The 15123-nt window shown below is 38.1% G+C and overlaps 1 protein-coding gene across 8 annotated transcripts in view; it reads right to left on the bottom strand.

Moving 5' to 3' along the window:
- The window catches only part of kug (FAT atypical cadherin kugelei), a 488225-nt gene that overhangs the window by 50235 nt on the left and 422867 nt on the right, over positions 1 to 15123 (bottom strand). For 6 of the 8 annotated variants that reach the window (XM_087353699.1, XM_087353698.1, XM_087353702.1 and 3 more), the window contains 4 exons: positions 8317 to 8472; positions 3739 to 3840; positions 1338 to 1490; positions 378 to 591 (listed from right to left, as the gene is read on the bottom strand). In XM_087353699.1, the coding sequence (XP_087209825.1) occupies positions 378 to 591; positions 1338 to 1490; positions 3739 to 3840; positions 8317 to 8472 (625 nt within the window). The remainder of the gene's footprint in view (positions 1 to 377; positions 592 to 1337; positions 1491 to 3738; positions 3841 to 8316; positions 8473 to 15123) is intronic. The other 2 variants (XM_087353703.1, XM_087353705.1) reach the window with 1 other exon arrangement.

Raw genomic sequence — 15123 nt, 5'->3', positions numbered from 1 at the left:
TTAAATTTTACATTGACATTAAATCTATTATAATTAGTTGATAATAGTAAAAACTGTAATTGTAATACATATTACATCCTATCATCCTATTGCCATCTGACTAACTTATGGATCCATGGAATGTATTAAGAAGAGAGAGAGAGAGATATGATCAGACATACAACCATCCCATTATGCATTCAGGTATACAATTTGTGAAAAAAATACATAAAAATCTTTTCTTGTATTATATTCTTTTCTTAATTTTTTTCTCATATACACGCTTTAATGCTCAAACCACAGCGTGTTGGTATTCTCTCTCGGTGACAACACAAACTCCTCAATACAAATTGTTAAAACAAAGGTGGTTAGCTACAGGTGTTGCTGCGGTTGCTTACCCACAATATTAAACCACAGCAAGTCTCCATCCTCATCAGAAGCTTGGATAAGCGCAACTAGATACCCCACCGCATCACTCTCTGTGATCTCGACATGCTGATTAGGAAGCTTCACTTGTGGTGGGTGCGGTGATTCTCGAGGTACTGAAGCCACCTGAACTGCCACACGAATTGCATGACTGCGCTGTGGCTGGCCATTATCTTGAGCTCGAATCTATTCATTACAATTCATTATTAAAGATTCTTTGTTCAGGTTTACCTAAGTGTAGAAATGTGAAAAATGGTACCATGTTTCCACGTGGACACTACGAATCCATATCTAGCGTTGCAAATTTGAAGAACTTTTCAAAACTGGAATGTCATTATAACCAAAAAACTTTACCTATTTATAAATGGTTCAAGTATGACTTCAGGAAAACCACAGTGATCACATGAATGTTATATACTAGCAATATGAAACAGCGACTTATACAAAGGTATTGATAATTCGTGTAAAATTATTTTTTGTTTGTTTCAGAAGATATCCAGAATACATAATCACTAAACCACTATAATTTCAACCTAGTTGTATCAAGATAACTGATAATTCAATCCTCACTAATAAATCAACTCAATCCTGAAGCACTAAGAAAGAGCAATATGACATTTTAAAATGTAATATCACGTTATCAAGTAAAATTTGCAGATCAAGATATCTTAAACAAAAATGCAAAAAAGTATGTTTTATTAAAATGAGTCATCTGTGACTACAAACCTTGAGAGATAAGTGGATAAATGGGTACTTTAAAGTACAATTTAATCAATTTGAGTAATTAATTCAACAATAATAATACGTTATCCACAGCCGTTAGCTAATTAACTAGAATCTTATTTTCAACACAACAGACTACATGCACTTTAATGGTGAGGAAAAAGTGAGTTCCACAAAAGTCATTACAATTAATGTCACAATCAGCTTACCCTTAAATCATATTCCTGTCCTGCTGTGAACCCACGCTGTGAGTAAACAATGCCAGTTTTTGGATGGATTTTGAACTTCCCTATGCCTCGACCAGATTTGATGCTGTACTGTAGTTCCCCATTAGGACCAATATCTTTATCATAGCCAAGGACCTGTCAAAATAATTCCATGCTTATTCTCTTGGTTTATACAATAAAAACAAATTAAAGGTTAATATTTTTAAACAAACTGTACAATGCTGAAAGTGGGTTGCTGACGTATTAGACATTTCATTCATAATATAAATAAATTCTCTTTAGATGAAGCAGCAAAAATAACACACAAATGTATGCATTATCTGCAACAATATGGAAGTCATTATAATAGATAAGGAATAAATGGGCAACTCTTCTATGTTTATTTCAACAAAACTACAGAATTTTAAATTGCATCATGTACACCTTGCAATTAGATCAGCTAATAGGCTGTACAGAAATCTGTTAAAATACTGAATTAAATTTATAAGGTAATATCTTTAACATAATAATTACATTTAATCTTCTGCTAGCATTTTACATTTACGCCACACACTTCTCTTTTAACAATCCAATCTTTTCAATCAGAAGACAGTACATATGGGATTTGCTCTAATGAAAGTGATACTGGGACATGTTTGTCCAAGTACCGTAACATTCTACTGTTAATCATTATTCCACCAGCACCACATACTCATCTAACACGATCCTGGTACAAAAGGCTCGTTTCAGACAGCAGCACTAAGGGTGTAAAGGTCTCGATCATAAGTGACTACTAATCGAGTATAGCAAATTATGGCTGGATTAGTACACATTCCAGAATAATACACATTAATGGTTATTTATATTAATACTCTGAGTTCCTTATAAAATATAGATTTAAAAGAAGAATGATGATGTATTGTGATGTCAAATACAATTTTAAACAGATATACACTGCAATAACAGCAGAAAAGATGGTATGAGTACGTAAGTTATGAAATCAGAAAACATGTTTTAACCTAACTACAAGGTTTAATGGTTAAGCTACTGCAATGAAAGCAGTGATGCACAGTTGATAAATGTTAAACTATCATAACCATTTAGAAACACTAATATAATACTTCTCATCCTGTGCAGAAGAATTCCAGTATCTGAAGCCTTTACTTTTCATTCGCTATTTTTTCAGCAGCCAAATATTTTTACAGTTTACTCATACATTTTCCTACGGGCTACTACTTTCATCAGAATAAACACGTTTCTTCCAGAGAATTGTTTAATGAACACAAATAATAACAAACAGGCAGGCAGACAGACATTTGCTGATGAACTGCAAAGATTCTATGAAGGAATTCTTCTGTGGCTCACAAAAATTCATGAACTGTGGTGTATAACATTCTCCTGTCATTTTTCCTGAATTTATTGTATTGATATATAATTAATTAAAAATATTATATGTTTATTTTACATAAATTTTAATATAATCCTGCACTTAAAACATTCCAATAAATAGTGCAATAACTATTTTTCTGAAAGAAATCACGAATTAAGAAACGATTTTTACCGGTTTGGATCTTACAGCTGAATGAATCACCAAGACTGAGAACATAAATGAATTTCAACATAACGATCATGTATCCAGACCCCACTTTCAGCATCCTGCATTATAAGCAACTAAAACTTAACTATCCCACTTCTATGGTACAAGTTGTAAGAACTACTCATAGTCTAACAACATACACAAAAATACACAAAACAGTAAGGAATGTGGCATTAACTACAATCAAAATCTCTATTCAGTGTGTGTTAATAAGTGCACAGGTTTGAAAATGTTGTAGTTACATCGATAAAAATCCATCGACTACTTCTGAATTATTGCAAATAAAATTGTAATGTCATCTTTCAAGAAACATATCTCCCAAAAAGGTCAAAAAAAAGGGACAATACGAATATTTATATAAATATTTAATAATCAATTTAAATTCAGTACCTTGGTGAATGTTTCAGAAGGGCCAAATATACTTATTTCCCCTTCAAGTACAACCCATAAATTACAAAATTCATACATAAGCTTAGCAAACCTAACCTCACTTATTATGTCTGGAAGGCTGCCTACTAATATATACAGACTAGAAACCAAAAGGCATAGTAGCCAATGCTTTATAATTACACACAATAAGATGCATTATTAGTCAACACTGACTGACATTCCATATCAGAACAAAGTGCTCATTTGCATTTTTACATGCCCAAAAGCATAGCACACATATACATCCATACTCCAAACTAGCATCAAACAAAACACAAAATACAGAAAGAAAGGCAGGCACATACCATTAATAAATTTTTAAATGATGCTGTACATTGTCATACAAAGTACCCTGGCACTGATCTGTAGATTCCTTACCCTTAATATTGGTTCTCCTGATAAGGTGTCGGGATCAAAACTCTCCCAAGTGCCGTTTTCGAGAAACGTATCAACTGCTAGCTCAAGGTCCTCTGTGCCATTCTGTGTGAGGCGTAAACACAAGCTTGCTTTAAATGATATTGACAATGGTTGATGTGCATTATTAAACGGTTTATCAGAAACTTGATTTCTTCATATATTGATGATAGTCATATTATTATCATCATCTCTGGCTAGAAGTCAGTTATTTGAATACAGAAATAAATATCAATTATATTACAGAATAACAAAGATAATTATATTAGTTCAATCAGATGTGAATTACAATAAATAACTGCAATGATTTCAATTGCAAATCTTGCCAAATTTTCTCTGAACAGTTCAACAAATCACTAAAAATGGTTTAACACTCAATCCAAAAAAATGAAAAATGTCAATCGTAAACCTCAATGTAATTACAAATTTTATGATAAAACAGTATACCAAACACAGCTTCTGAAAGAATTCTACTTAATTAAATTAGAAGGATCAACTGATACAAATGTTAGTTACTATACCAAACTAAATTTTAAAAAGCTTTATCACTTTTACATCAAATTACAATCGGTGAACAATGATAACTGGCAATAAACTATCCGACCAATTGTACAGGAACCATCGTCAATAACGTTTAAGGGGAATGCTTACAGAAAGTGAGAAGGTCGACAATGATGGGGTATAAAAAGTAAGGCAAGATATTACACTGCACTGATCTTATTTTTATAAGCATGACCCCTTTCTCTACTTAATGTTGATGATCTGGGCACCCAAGACTATATTAAAAGTAAAGTAAAGTTTGTCCCACTATACGCCATACAGGTGCTTGGGGTGAGAGGGGGTATAGCTCCTCTCTTCCTTGACCTCGGCACTAGATGGGGGTGAGTGGTCAGCATCACGCCCCGGTACCCATTGTAGAGGAGGCTGGAGGAAAAATCCTCTGCCCTGTCGGGGATCGAACCCCGGTCGTCCAGCCCGTAGCTAGTCACTATACTAACTGAGCTATCCCGGCTCATCCAAGACTATATTGAAGACTTTAGAAACCAAAGCTTACATGAATATCAATAGTCATATAATGTAATACCTTTTAGGAAATAATGGATGTTTATTTTATTTAAAACACTCACTATGTTACCCTGGAAGCCATCTCTCTCTGATTTCCCTCAAAACATAAATCTAAATGCATAATTTAGGACATAAGGAAACATAAACCAATAGGGAATTGTTTTAAAATAATGTTTACACTGAAATAACTAATCATAATTTCTGACAAGACTCAGAAAACAGCCCAGCTTAAAGTACAGCTACATTAATGAAAATTTATTGTTTGAAGGGGCAATTTGTTCATATAAATTTTTGTTAAAAGTGTTTTACACAACAAAAAATGCAAAGATATTGCATTACTTACAAATTGTTATACAAGATTTAAATTTCAACAAAATATATGCTTTATAGAGGTATTCTTAACTTAATGCACACAGCATACTAATGGTGAATGTTGTTTAATTGCGTGTCCCACTGGTATTTAAATACCAGACAGTATTCGCAACTAGGCGCTTTACATAACATGGAAATGAAAAACGTTTAACTTTGTTATGACTCGAAACATGTAGAATAGTTAATGCATTTATTTTCTGTGATCATGAAAATTGAAAAAGTCATATTTACAATATATTTAAACTGATGGGAACAAGATACATAAAACATAAGTCTGACAAGCAGAGAAATAAATTTGACCGCCACCTTAAGAATGTCCCGCTGATAAGGTCTGGCCAGAACTAATTATAATAACATAGGTTAAACATATGACTGTACCTACAAAATTATACTGAGATACTGAAAATGACCGGTTCTTCAGTGCCTGAGCACTGCAGGTCCCAACTTTTCGTTGGCTTGATCTATGGCGGCGCAGTCTGAGGAGTGGGCCTTCTGCCGCTTGGTCGCTGAGACAGTGGGTTCGAATCCCACTCAAGCCATGGACGTTTGTCCGCGTTTTTCTGTGTTGTGCTGTCCTGCGTACAGGTAGATGCCTTGCGGCGGGCCGACCCCTCGTTCAAGGAGTCCTACCGAATGTCCATAGATCAAGTCAACGAAAACGTTGGGACCCGCAGTGCTCAGGCACTTGAATGGGTCATTCCCAGTATCAATTATGAAGAAACTACAGCAAACTTCAGGTTCATTTTTAATCTAATATAAATTACGTTAATGTAAAATAATATTTCATTCTTGGTGGAAAGTATACTTGATGAAGAGAACTTCTCAATTAAACACTCTATAATTGAAACTGTTATTTACTTTTTCCTATGCAGCTTCATCAACAAGGCACAGAAACACCCACTGCATTAGTTATTATGATGACATAAAGTAATATTTCCATCTAACTTGTATAAATGCCTCTGTCATCGCTGTACCGCTCAACAGTCGAGCCCCTTTAATGCATTTCATTTGTATCATGTGCACTAGAAACATGACAAACTCCGTGACGCCTAGACCACGGCCTTGCCCAACACAAGTTGTAAATCTGAGCACCGCCGGGAATCGAACCCGGGATCCCAGAATTACAAGCCCCCGTGGTGGTAGAGCTCTGACTAACACTGAAATAATGAACAGACAGAACTGATAACATCATGTGTAGCTCTTTAGACTTATATAAAAATCTAAAACAAATAATAAAGTAGACAATCTGCACCTAACAATCTTGTAAAGATATAAGACGATGTAAGAGTCATTTATTCCTTTTCTACAACACAAAACTAATTATACGTAGATCATTTCAATTCTAACATATTTCTTCTTAAAAAAATTAGTTTAAATATTGACAGGTACTGATGCATGTTTGTTTAACTAACTACAGTTCAGCGTACATCACAATGTGCGCCACAATACCATCTACCTCATAAGACCTGGAAGAGAGTTGCAAAACCTCACAGAAGAATGAAGTACATATGTAATACATAACACCACTATTTAAATGTGTAATCTAGCACACAGACAAGAAAGACAGCATACTATGAAATATAAGATTCCAACTCAAAAAAAGACATCGTATTGTTTTATTAGCCAAGCAGATCTCGTTAACAAAGTCATTCAGTGCAATTTCTTCCTAAAACTGTGAAATTAAACTAAAATGAAGGTGGTGCTATAACACAGTACAGTGAATTGAAACTGCAACACAAAAGTAAACACGATGTCAACAGCCAATGTAGTTAACTGCATAGTGAGTGGCATTACATGACGTCTTCACATAAATGACACTCAGAGTGGGTAACAATAAGTAGACAGATCAAGTCAAATGAGATAAAATGTGACATGATAAATATATGAACTATTTGTCCCAATTTCCATAGCATGCAAAAAAATTAAATTCCATATTAATCAAATGTTAAATACTGCTGTTATAAACTAGTCCTTGGACATTATGTGATTATTTATGGAGATATATTCAAATTATTGTCCCGCGCCGTAGCCGCACGATCTGAGGCATCATGCTTCGGACCAGCGATACGGAATGCGCGCTGGTTCGAGTCTCGGGGGAGAAGAAATTTTCTCATGAGATTTTCGACCAGTGTATGGGACCGGTGCCAACCCAGCATCGTGAGGAAATTGGGGAGCTACAGTGAGTAGCGTAATCCGGTCATGAAAACTAGCAATGGCTGGGGGTTCGTCGTGCTGACCACACGTCACCCTATATCTGGTTGGATGATCGTTCACCTCTGTTTAGGCATGTGAACGTGAGGCCAGCAGTCAAGCTAGTCGGCTTTGGCTCTCAGAGGGCTGTTATGCCACGGATTATTATATTCAAATTATTATTAAATACTGATGTAATGTTTAAATTGTGATGAAATTTAAACAATGAAATGGTGAGCATAAAATTTGTATCCATGCAAAGAGTGCTAACGTATGATAATATGTATGAGAAATGAAGCAAGGCCTGATATTTGATATTACATCAAACAGCGGACACAAAGAACAGATTTCCCCTTAACTGTCATACAATTCAGAATTAAAAGTTATCAATTTTGACACTAACCAACAGGCAGGACCATGTCCAATGGTGGACTTTGGTTCTAGCAGTGTCGAACCTTTGGGTTATGCGAATAAATTGTAAGTAGGGTTTGAGGTTCTCACGGTGGTGAATAAAGATGGCCGTCTTCTGGGTTGTAGCGCCATGTAGAAGTTCAGAAGTGTGCATGATGCTACAACCCAGAAGACTGCCATCAATATATTGAAGTTTAGTTAATTTCTTTTTATCAGACGCTGCGAAATAAATTACTAGTTCTTACAACTGCATTAATAATTCCCAATTGTATCGCTAAAATCATGATTATTCCGGTTACTGTTACTACACTTAAAATCTCGTAGAAATCGTATAAAATTATACCAAATACAGTGAAGATTAGAATACAGACTTCTGGTTTCCGGGAAAGATTTTTTAAATTTCCTTAAAGAGGTTCACTTATTTCCATAGAATCTTTGTGGATCTGAAGACATAAATACCAAATATCTGTCCTAAAATTGTAACAGTCAAAACAGGTTCCTTACCTGAAACAGAGGTTCATCTAAATTTGTAGACTCTGGAATTGTGACTTTGTAGAACATCTGTTCAAACTCTGGTGCATGATCATTTGTGTCTGCTACTGTAACTACCACACGTGTCGTAGAAGACAGGGCAGGTGTTCCATTGTCACTCACTGTCACCTACAACAGACACGTATCAGCGTGAGAAACTACCGGCTGCAGCGCTAGATTGCTGACTCATACCGTGAGACTGATTGATATGCTGTAATACCCATTAATAAACAATAGACAACATAATTAATTAATTAACAGTCTTAAACATGAGAGAGAAAAATAAAATTAGAGAGAGTTAAGCAAAACCAATTGCGCAGGTGACACGGTAGGAAAGTAATGTTGTGCGCATGCGTAACACCACAATCTTTAGCGGAAAACATCCGTCTTTAGTACGCGCGTTTGTCGCTTCCCGCTGCTACATTGTTCATGATCGATGAGAATCGATTATAATTCTTTAGTATTTCTAGTGTTATAAAATATTGCCTATAAACTTTACATCAAATCAGAATAAGCACGACATTTTTGGTCTACTTGTAATGCAGCAAAAGACTTCCCAAACCGCATGTGCCACAGGCATTTACTTAACTCTGGCCGACAGCAATATATTCGGCAAAAGATTCAGTGGCGGGTTCATTCAAACACAGCCTAAACTTTTAAATTCCATACGCGACGGGCAATTCTTTGACTATCTTATTAATTATTAGTTTTTCAAGAAGAAAATGTTCCATGAATTTGTTAATGATGTCTTCATCTCAGGCGGGATCTATGGGAGATAGGAGTTGAAGGAGACTGGATTTTGTTGGCCCAGGACAGGGTCCGGTGGAGAGCTTTGGTTAATTCGGTGATGAACCTTCGGGTTCGGTAAGCCATCTAGTTAGTTAGTTAGTTAGTTGTCTTCAATATGCAACATCTAACAAGAAAACTGATTTTATTTTTCTATTGCAAATATAAATAACTAAAAAAACGCAGGAAAGAAAGGGAATGGGTTTAAAACCACTGTTTACAGAAAAGAAAATCGCAGCCAAGTAGTTAGCACTCCTGTTTCGTGCTCGGGAGGTCTCTGGTTGTAATATCAGCTCATAGACCCGCTAACATGACCTAGAGTTTTCGCGTTTTCCTCAGTCTCTCCCGACAACTGCTGGGAGTATCTTAAATTAGGCCATGGCCGCAAAAGTTTTAGTCCCAGATTCGAAGTCGGGCCCTCCTTTATCTCAACCAAACAATCGTTATGAGGTTGTGCAAACCTGGAGATCAAAGGAAGTCCCGTTTTCTTCATTAACCCGCAAGGCAGCAACAGCAGCAGCTAACAGACGAACCAAATCGAATGACATGCTCTGAACACCTGGCCTGACCTCATGGCCTGTGGCGAATGGTTTTATCAGGACATGAGGTATTCTGTGAGAGCCGGATTACAGAAAACGGCCCCGTAAGCGCCTTGAACATCTTTCAGCTGTTGACTTGCCAGGCGGAATCAAGAAAATAGTCTCCTACTCATCTCAACATTTTATTACTGCTTGTTTTCCGCAAGACGCAAGGATATTAATTGTCACTGCTCAGAATATTCGACTTGGACTATGAAAATATTAGGGGTTTCAATCATCGCAATGGTTTTCCGGTCATCACTATCCCCACGCTAATGACAGGTGCAGGAACTATTTCGAGATAGTTATAACCGCAGGCAAAAGATTCACAAATTCTTAGCAAAGATTCCCTCTCCGACCCGCACGCGTGCGTGCAGCTACAGAGATAATATTTCCTTGAACTCGTTCGAAGTGTGTTTGTATGTTTGTGAGCTAGTATTATTCCAACCTCCAATATCAGTAAGGGCTTCTGCCTGAACTCATTCCATCCTTGCACGAAGACGAAATCTGTAGCGCATGAATGAAGAAGGGTTGACGCACGAACATAAGCAAAGTGCTCGTTGTATACACAACTAGAAGCTTTGGGCTGTACGTCTGATAATTCGCCTCGCTACACCTCATTTCTCATGCTACAGCCTGAGTTTATTATTACGGTGTACATTCATGCATAATACACAACGCAAGGCTCTACTGATTATACACAAAGAGTAGATCAAAATATGTAACGAAAAGAACCTTCAAACCATTATTCAAAAGTACACTCGAGGTCTGCAAGGGCCCAGGCCAAGTACCGCAGATAATGTTGTATCAAAAGATAGCAATAAAGTTTCAAAGTTTTCCAAATCGTGGAAAACTCGAAGGAAAGAGGCCACTCTGACGATCTAGGAGCAGATGACAAGATGTGGCCTAGTATTAAAACGTATTTTAAACAGTGTGGGAAAGTATGAACAGGATTTGTCCAGCTCAGGATAGAGTCCGGTGCTGGGGACTTGGGAACGCGGTAATAAACCTTCGAGTCAGAAACAAGTTAAGAAATTTCGTAAATATCTGAACAACTATATATACCTTCTCATGGACTCTGCCCCATGCAGTTACTTAGGAGTAGACGTTTCTTGCTGACAAGCCATGTCTTCAAGCGCTGATACAGAAAGAAAAACTTGGAACGAATTAAATTCTTGCCTTGTACATCTGTACCTCAATTCACTCGGTTTAGATTCTCCGAAATCCATAAAGCTGCATCCGTATGCTGCACGTCATTTATACTACAGGTTAGACGCGGCATATTGCGAACATAAGCCAGATATCAAAGAGATTTAGAAACAGCAAAGACTGCCACTGGAAAGAAAGGAATATCTAGCAGCTATATCAGACGTTTCAAGCGCTTCCAGCACTCTATAACTGAAGCCTGGAAAACGTTCTCCAGAAGGGATTTGTGGTCCATTTCCGGGACAGTTATTGGCTCTTTGGTTTCGACGGGTGAGGAAGAGGGTGTGGATGGAACAAAGGGCAAAGTGGAGGGTAGGATAAAGTGCGATGGAGGGCACTACTTCTCTGGTCTCATCTTTCTCTCCATCAAATCATACCACTACTGCCGAAACTAATAAAACACCAAATAATAAAATTTCGTAACCCATCTCGTGGATTTTATTCTACTTTCTTCTTTATGCTCCCATCAACAACTGTCGGCTACTTCATCATTACAAGTTTCGCTTTTATTCGCCATCTGGTAGCACTCCTTTGGCTTGAAGAATTAACAAAACTTGAACTTACTGTAAGAGCTCAAGAGTGTTATGACTGAGTAGGGTGGGCGTTTTCTGTTTTTGCGTTAATTAGAGGAGGGAAATAACGAACAGGAACGCCAAGAGCAGGCTTCCTTTGTGACGGGATTGTTTTTATTCTGCCCTCGTAACTCTGAAGTCTGGTTTCATACAGGAAGGACGTTACCGCTAACACAAAAACGTTCAGGAAATAAATTTACAGGACTTAATATTGTATGACATAACGGTAAAATCACAACTGCTTCCTTTTATTTATGCATTCCTTTAATTTAGCACGCACAGAGTCTCAATCCTAAGCAAAATTCTCATTTAAATGTCAACATATTTATACGATAAGTACAGTACCTAATGAGACAGGCTAGGCTAAGAGTCATTCACAATTACACTATCATTCGGCTTTGTATATCCATTACCAAACTGCATGCCTCAAGGTCACACCATAATCGCATACAAGTTTATACAACGATGCAACACAAACAACGGAGTCCAGACGAATGAAGACAGCTCAGAACTTGCACCGTTGCAAAGCCCAGCAACGCTGTGAGGGAAGGATGGGTAGGGGTCCGGTGTTGGTCAAATACTTCCGTGGCCTTGACGCATGAAATTTGATGTCCTTAATTAACCGAATAATCAGTAACAACATATTAACTTTCTCTCCAAACGTCGCGTTCCGTTTCATTTTCCGGGACGTTCTGGGCCCGAAAACACTTACTAAGCTTCATCACGGGTTTCTTAAAATGCACAGAGTAAATGCAGAGTTTGTATCCTAAATTCGGCAACAATCGATTCCTTCCGTAACCTTTCCAACTAATTAATCAATATTCTTCTTAACATTCGGCGGTACACCGACCGAGTTTCTGGCATCGTCGATGAATAAACCTTAAAATAAATTTATTCTGCTCACCTCGCCTTCAAGTTTAAATGGCATCAAAAATAAATAAATATATGCATGCATGGCCAACGGAGCATGCCAACAGAGCACCTGCTGTTGGGCTAGGTAACACCGTAGCACTAGAACACGTCTTAACCCCATCCCCTCTCCCGGTTCATGATACTTCCTGCTAAGAGGCACCGGTACTGTCAACATGCGCGGGATTTCATTCCCAAAAAGAAAAGACGTGGTAGATGGAGAATACGTGTAGTTACTCACTGTACTGACATGTATATGCTGTTAGGAACCCCTTCTAATTCGTGACAAGGAATGTCTACAGCTTCTCCTTAGTTGTAAACTATGTAAGTATACGGAGAGAAATGGGACGGGGTGTTGTCATTCATGCCTCGGCTCTCGGAAGCTCCAATGATTCAACAGCGGCCAATTACTTCACACAATCATAAGCCAACATTCGCCCGGTCACACGACCAGAAAACGAACCAACCACCCGTCCCCAACATCCCGTTGATTGGAGGCCAATTACGGAAATAACTGCACAACGAATCGGACAACCAGAGGTTTTGTCTGCAAAATAAATAAGAGAACCAACCAATAAACAATTAGCTCCGACAGTCAACCAGTCATTCAATTATTATTTTACCCCCCCCCCCCCCCTTAAATATTTTTATTTAGTCAGTCGGTCAATCAATTTCTAGACCACCAAATGCTTCAGTTAACCATTCAAGTGAGACACAATAAAGGATAATGGACTATAAATCCAACAATCAGCACTCCGTAAGTCAGCAAAACATTTCGTCAGTTTACTAGTCATTCCTATGAGCTACCCAGTCACATAAACAAACAACCACTCCCTTAGTTAGTTATATCAGCAATTCAGGAACTGATAAGTCAGCTATCAGTCAACAATACAATCACTCAGTCAGCCAAAGGACTAGTCTCAGAAAGCAGTAGATTAAAAGACAGTCCAGTAAGAATGGAAGAGACTGTATAATTAAAACAGGAAGAAAGCCGATTCCCTATCCAGCTGAAGCACCTTCTTTCCATATGTGTGAACTCTGGGAGACAAATCCTGTCTGGCTGACAGGCAGAGCTAATGCCACCCCCATCCCAACATCCTCCGGTAGCTTACAAAAATACCGACCGCGCTTACTTAAAACCTCTGACGTTAGAAATAAGTGATGTTGAGGGTTCACTTCTCATTCAGTTAGGCCGACCCTGCCACTTAATCTTTAAAGCGAAGTGGGCAATAAGAATGCGCAGACACACGCCGTTCTCTCCCTTGATCTTACAACAAGCTGACATTATTTCCTCAACAACGAATCTAATGAAATACTGTACACAGTATTGTTCAAACAGGATCTACTGTGCCAGCAGCGTCAAACTGAAGAATGGCTCGCTGTCTTGCAGGAGGAGTTCAGGTATTCACGGCAGTGTAAGCTTAAACAGTGACCTGTCTTCTGGATCATTACGATCATTACGGCATGTAGTCCGTTGATTTCACACAACCGGAACAGTACATTCTACGGCCAGATGGGATGGAACGAAAGACCTCGGCCAGAATAGCTAGTATCCGGACCAAGATTTGAACCCGGGACTTCTCGAATATGAAGGAATTCAAACCACTCGACCTAACAATCAGCGGTGACTTGTATAAATCGCAAAGTTCTAGTTATGCCCCAAATTCCCCGTCCCTCATATGTTCAAATATTGTCCCTGCCAGCCCGGTTTCCTGTAATTCCATTTTAACATCGCCTGTCAATGGTCAAGAGCCCTCACTTTGAGAAGTAACTAATTGTGAGTCACAAAATACTCAAAGTGCAACAGATTCTTTGAAAATGTATGCACGGCAAAGAAAATTCCCTACCCAAAGCAGGCCTTACAACTATCGTGGTGATTTTAGGCCTGTTTATAAACCGAGTATTTTTTTTTCTGGGTCGTGAGGATCCAATACACAGTGAAACGGGCGTGGCGCGGACAACAACCGCTGTCACTATTATAATAAACAATGCACACCGATAAATACAAATGCATAAACCTTATCTAGTTACCCAACTAAGATGACTGTGTTAATTATACCGTAAGCATATTAACATACTATCGATAACAAAACTAATTTAACAGATAGTGTACCTGAAGGAACTGGAAGCCATGACCAATGTGAACACTGACGTCACAATAAAAAGTAGGGACACATTTAGAGGCAGCAGGGGCTTCATATCAAAGGAAAGGGTCACATACTGCCTTAAAAAGCACCGCGTGTGCTCCCTGACAAAATAGGCCCCAAGTGTTCAACAAACACGCCATTTCCTTCAGGATAAGAGCGGGACCTATGTTACAGAGAGCACAGCGACTCTACAAACATTTTTTGAAGACGAATGGACCATTAGCTGGATGCTGTGGTCACTAAAGTGCTACTCAGGGCCCTTGGAGAGGAGTGTATGGACTCGAATTTCATAACGGATCTTCGTACATGTGGCTTCATATGTCTCGAAGGACAGCAATGTTCAAAGCCACAACTGGCTACAATATAATGCTTCTGTGATAATACGTACAACACTAGTATCTAGCGCCCCTACTTCTAAAATGCTCTGACCTTCTTCAGTGAATTTTGTGAAGTCAGAAGTCCTGCATCAACCAACACAACTAACACCACGAAGCAGAACACTTCTTGAAAAGCTGACATTTCCTAAGCTAGTCAGAAATTGTCCTTATTTCTTAAACCTCATGTGCGAAACATCAACCTCAT

The sequence above is a fragment of the Zootermopsis nevadensis genome, unplaced genomic scaffold (genome assembly GCF_977971745.1).
Source record: "Zootermopsis nevadensis isolate Lab colony 2312 unplaced genomic scaffold, Znev_1.0 Znev_ptg000022l, whole genome shotgun sequence".
In the NCBI taxonomy this organism is placed as follows: Eukaryota; Metazoa; Arthropoda; class Insecta; order Blattodea; family Termopsidae; genus Zootermopsis; species Zootermopsis nevadensis.
The sequence above is the reverse complement of the archived record's forward strand: the minus strand, read 5'-3'. Positions and strand labels throughout refer to the sequence as shown.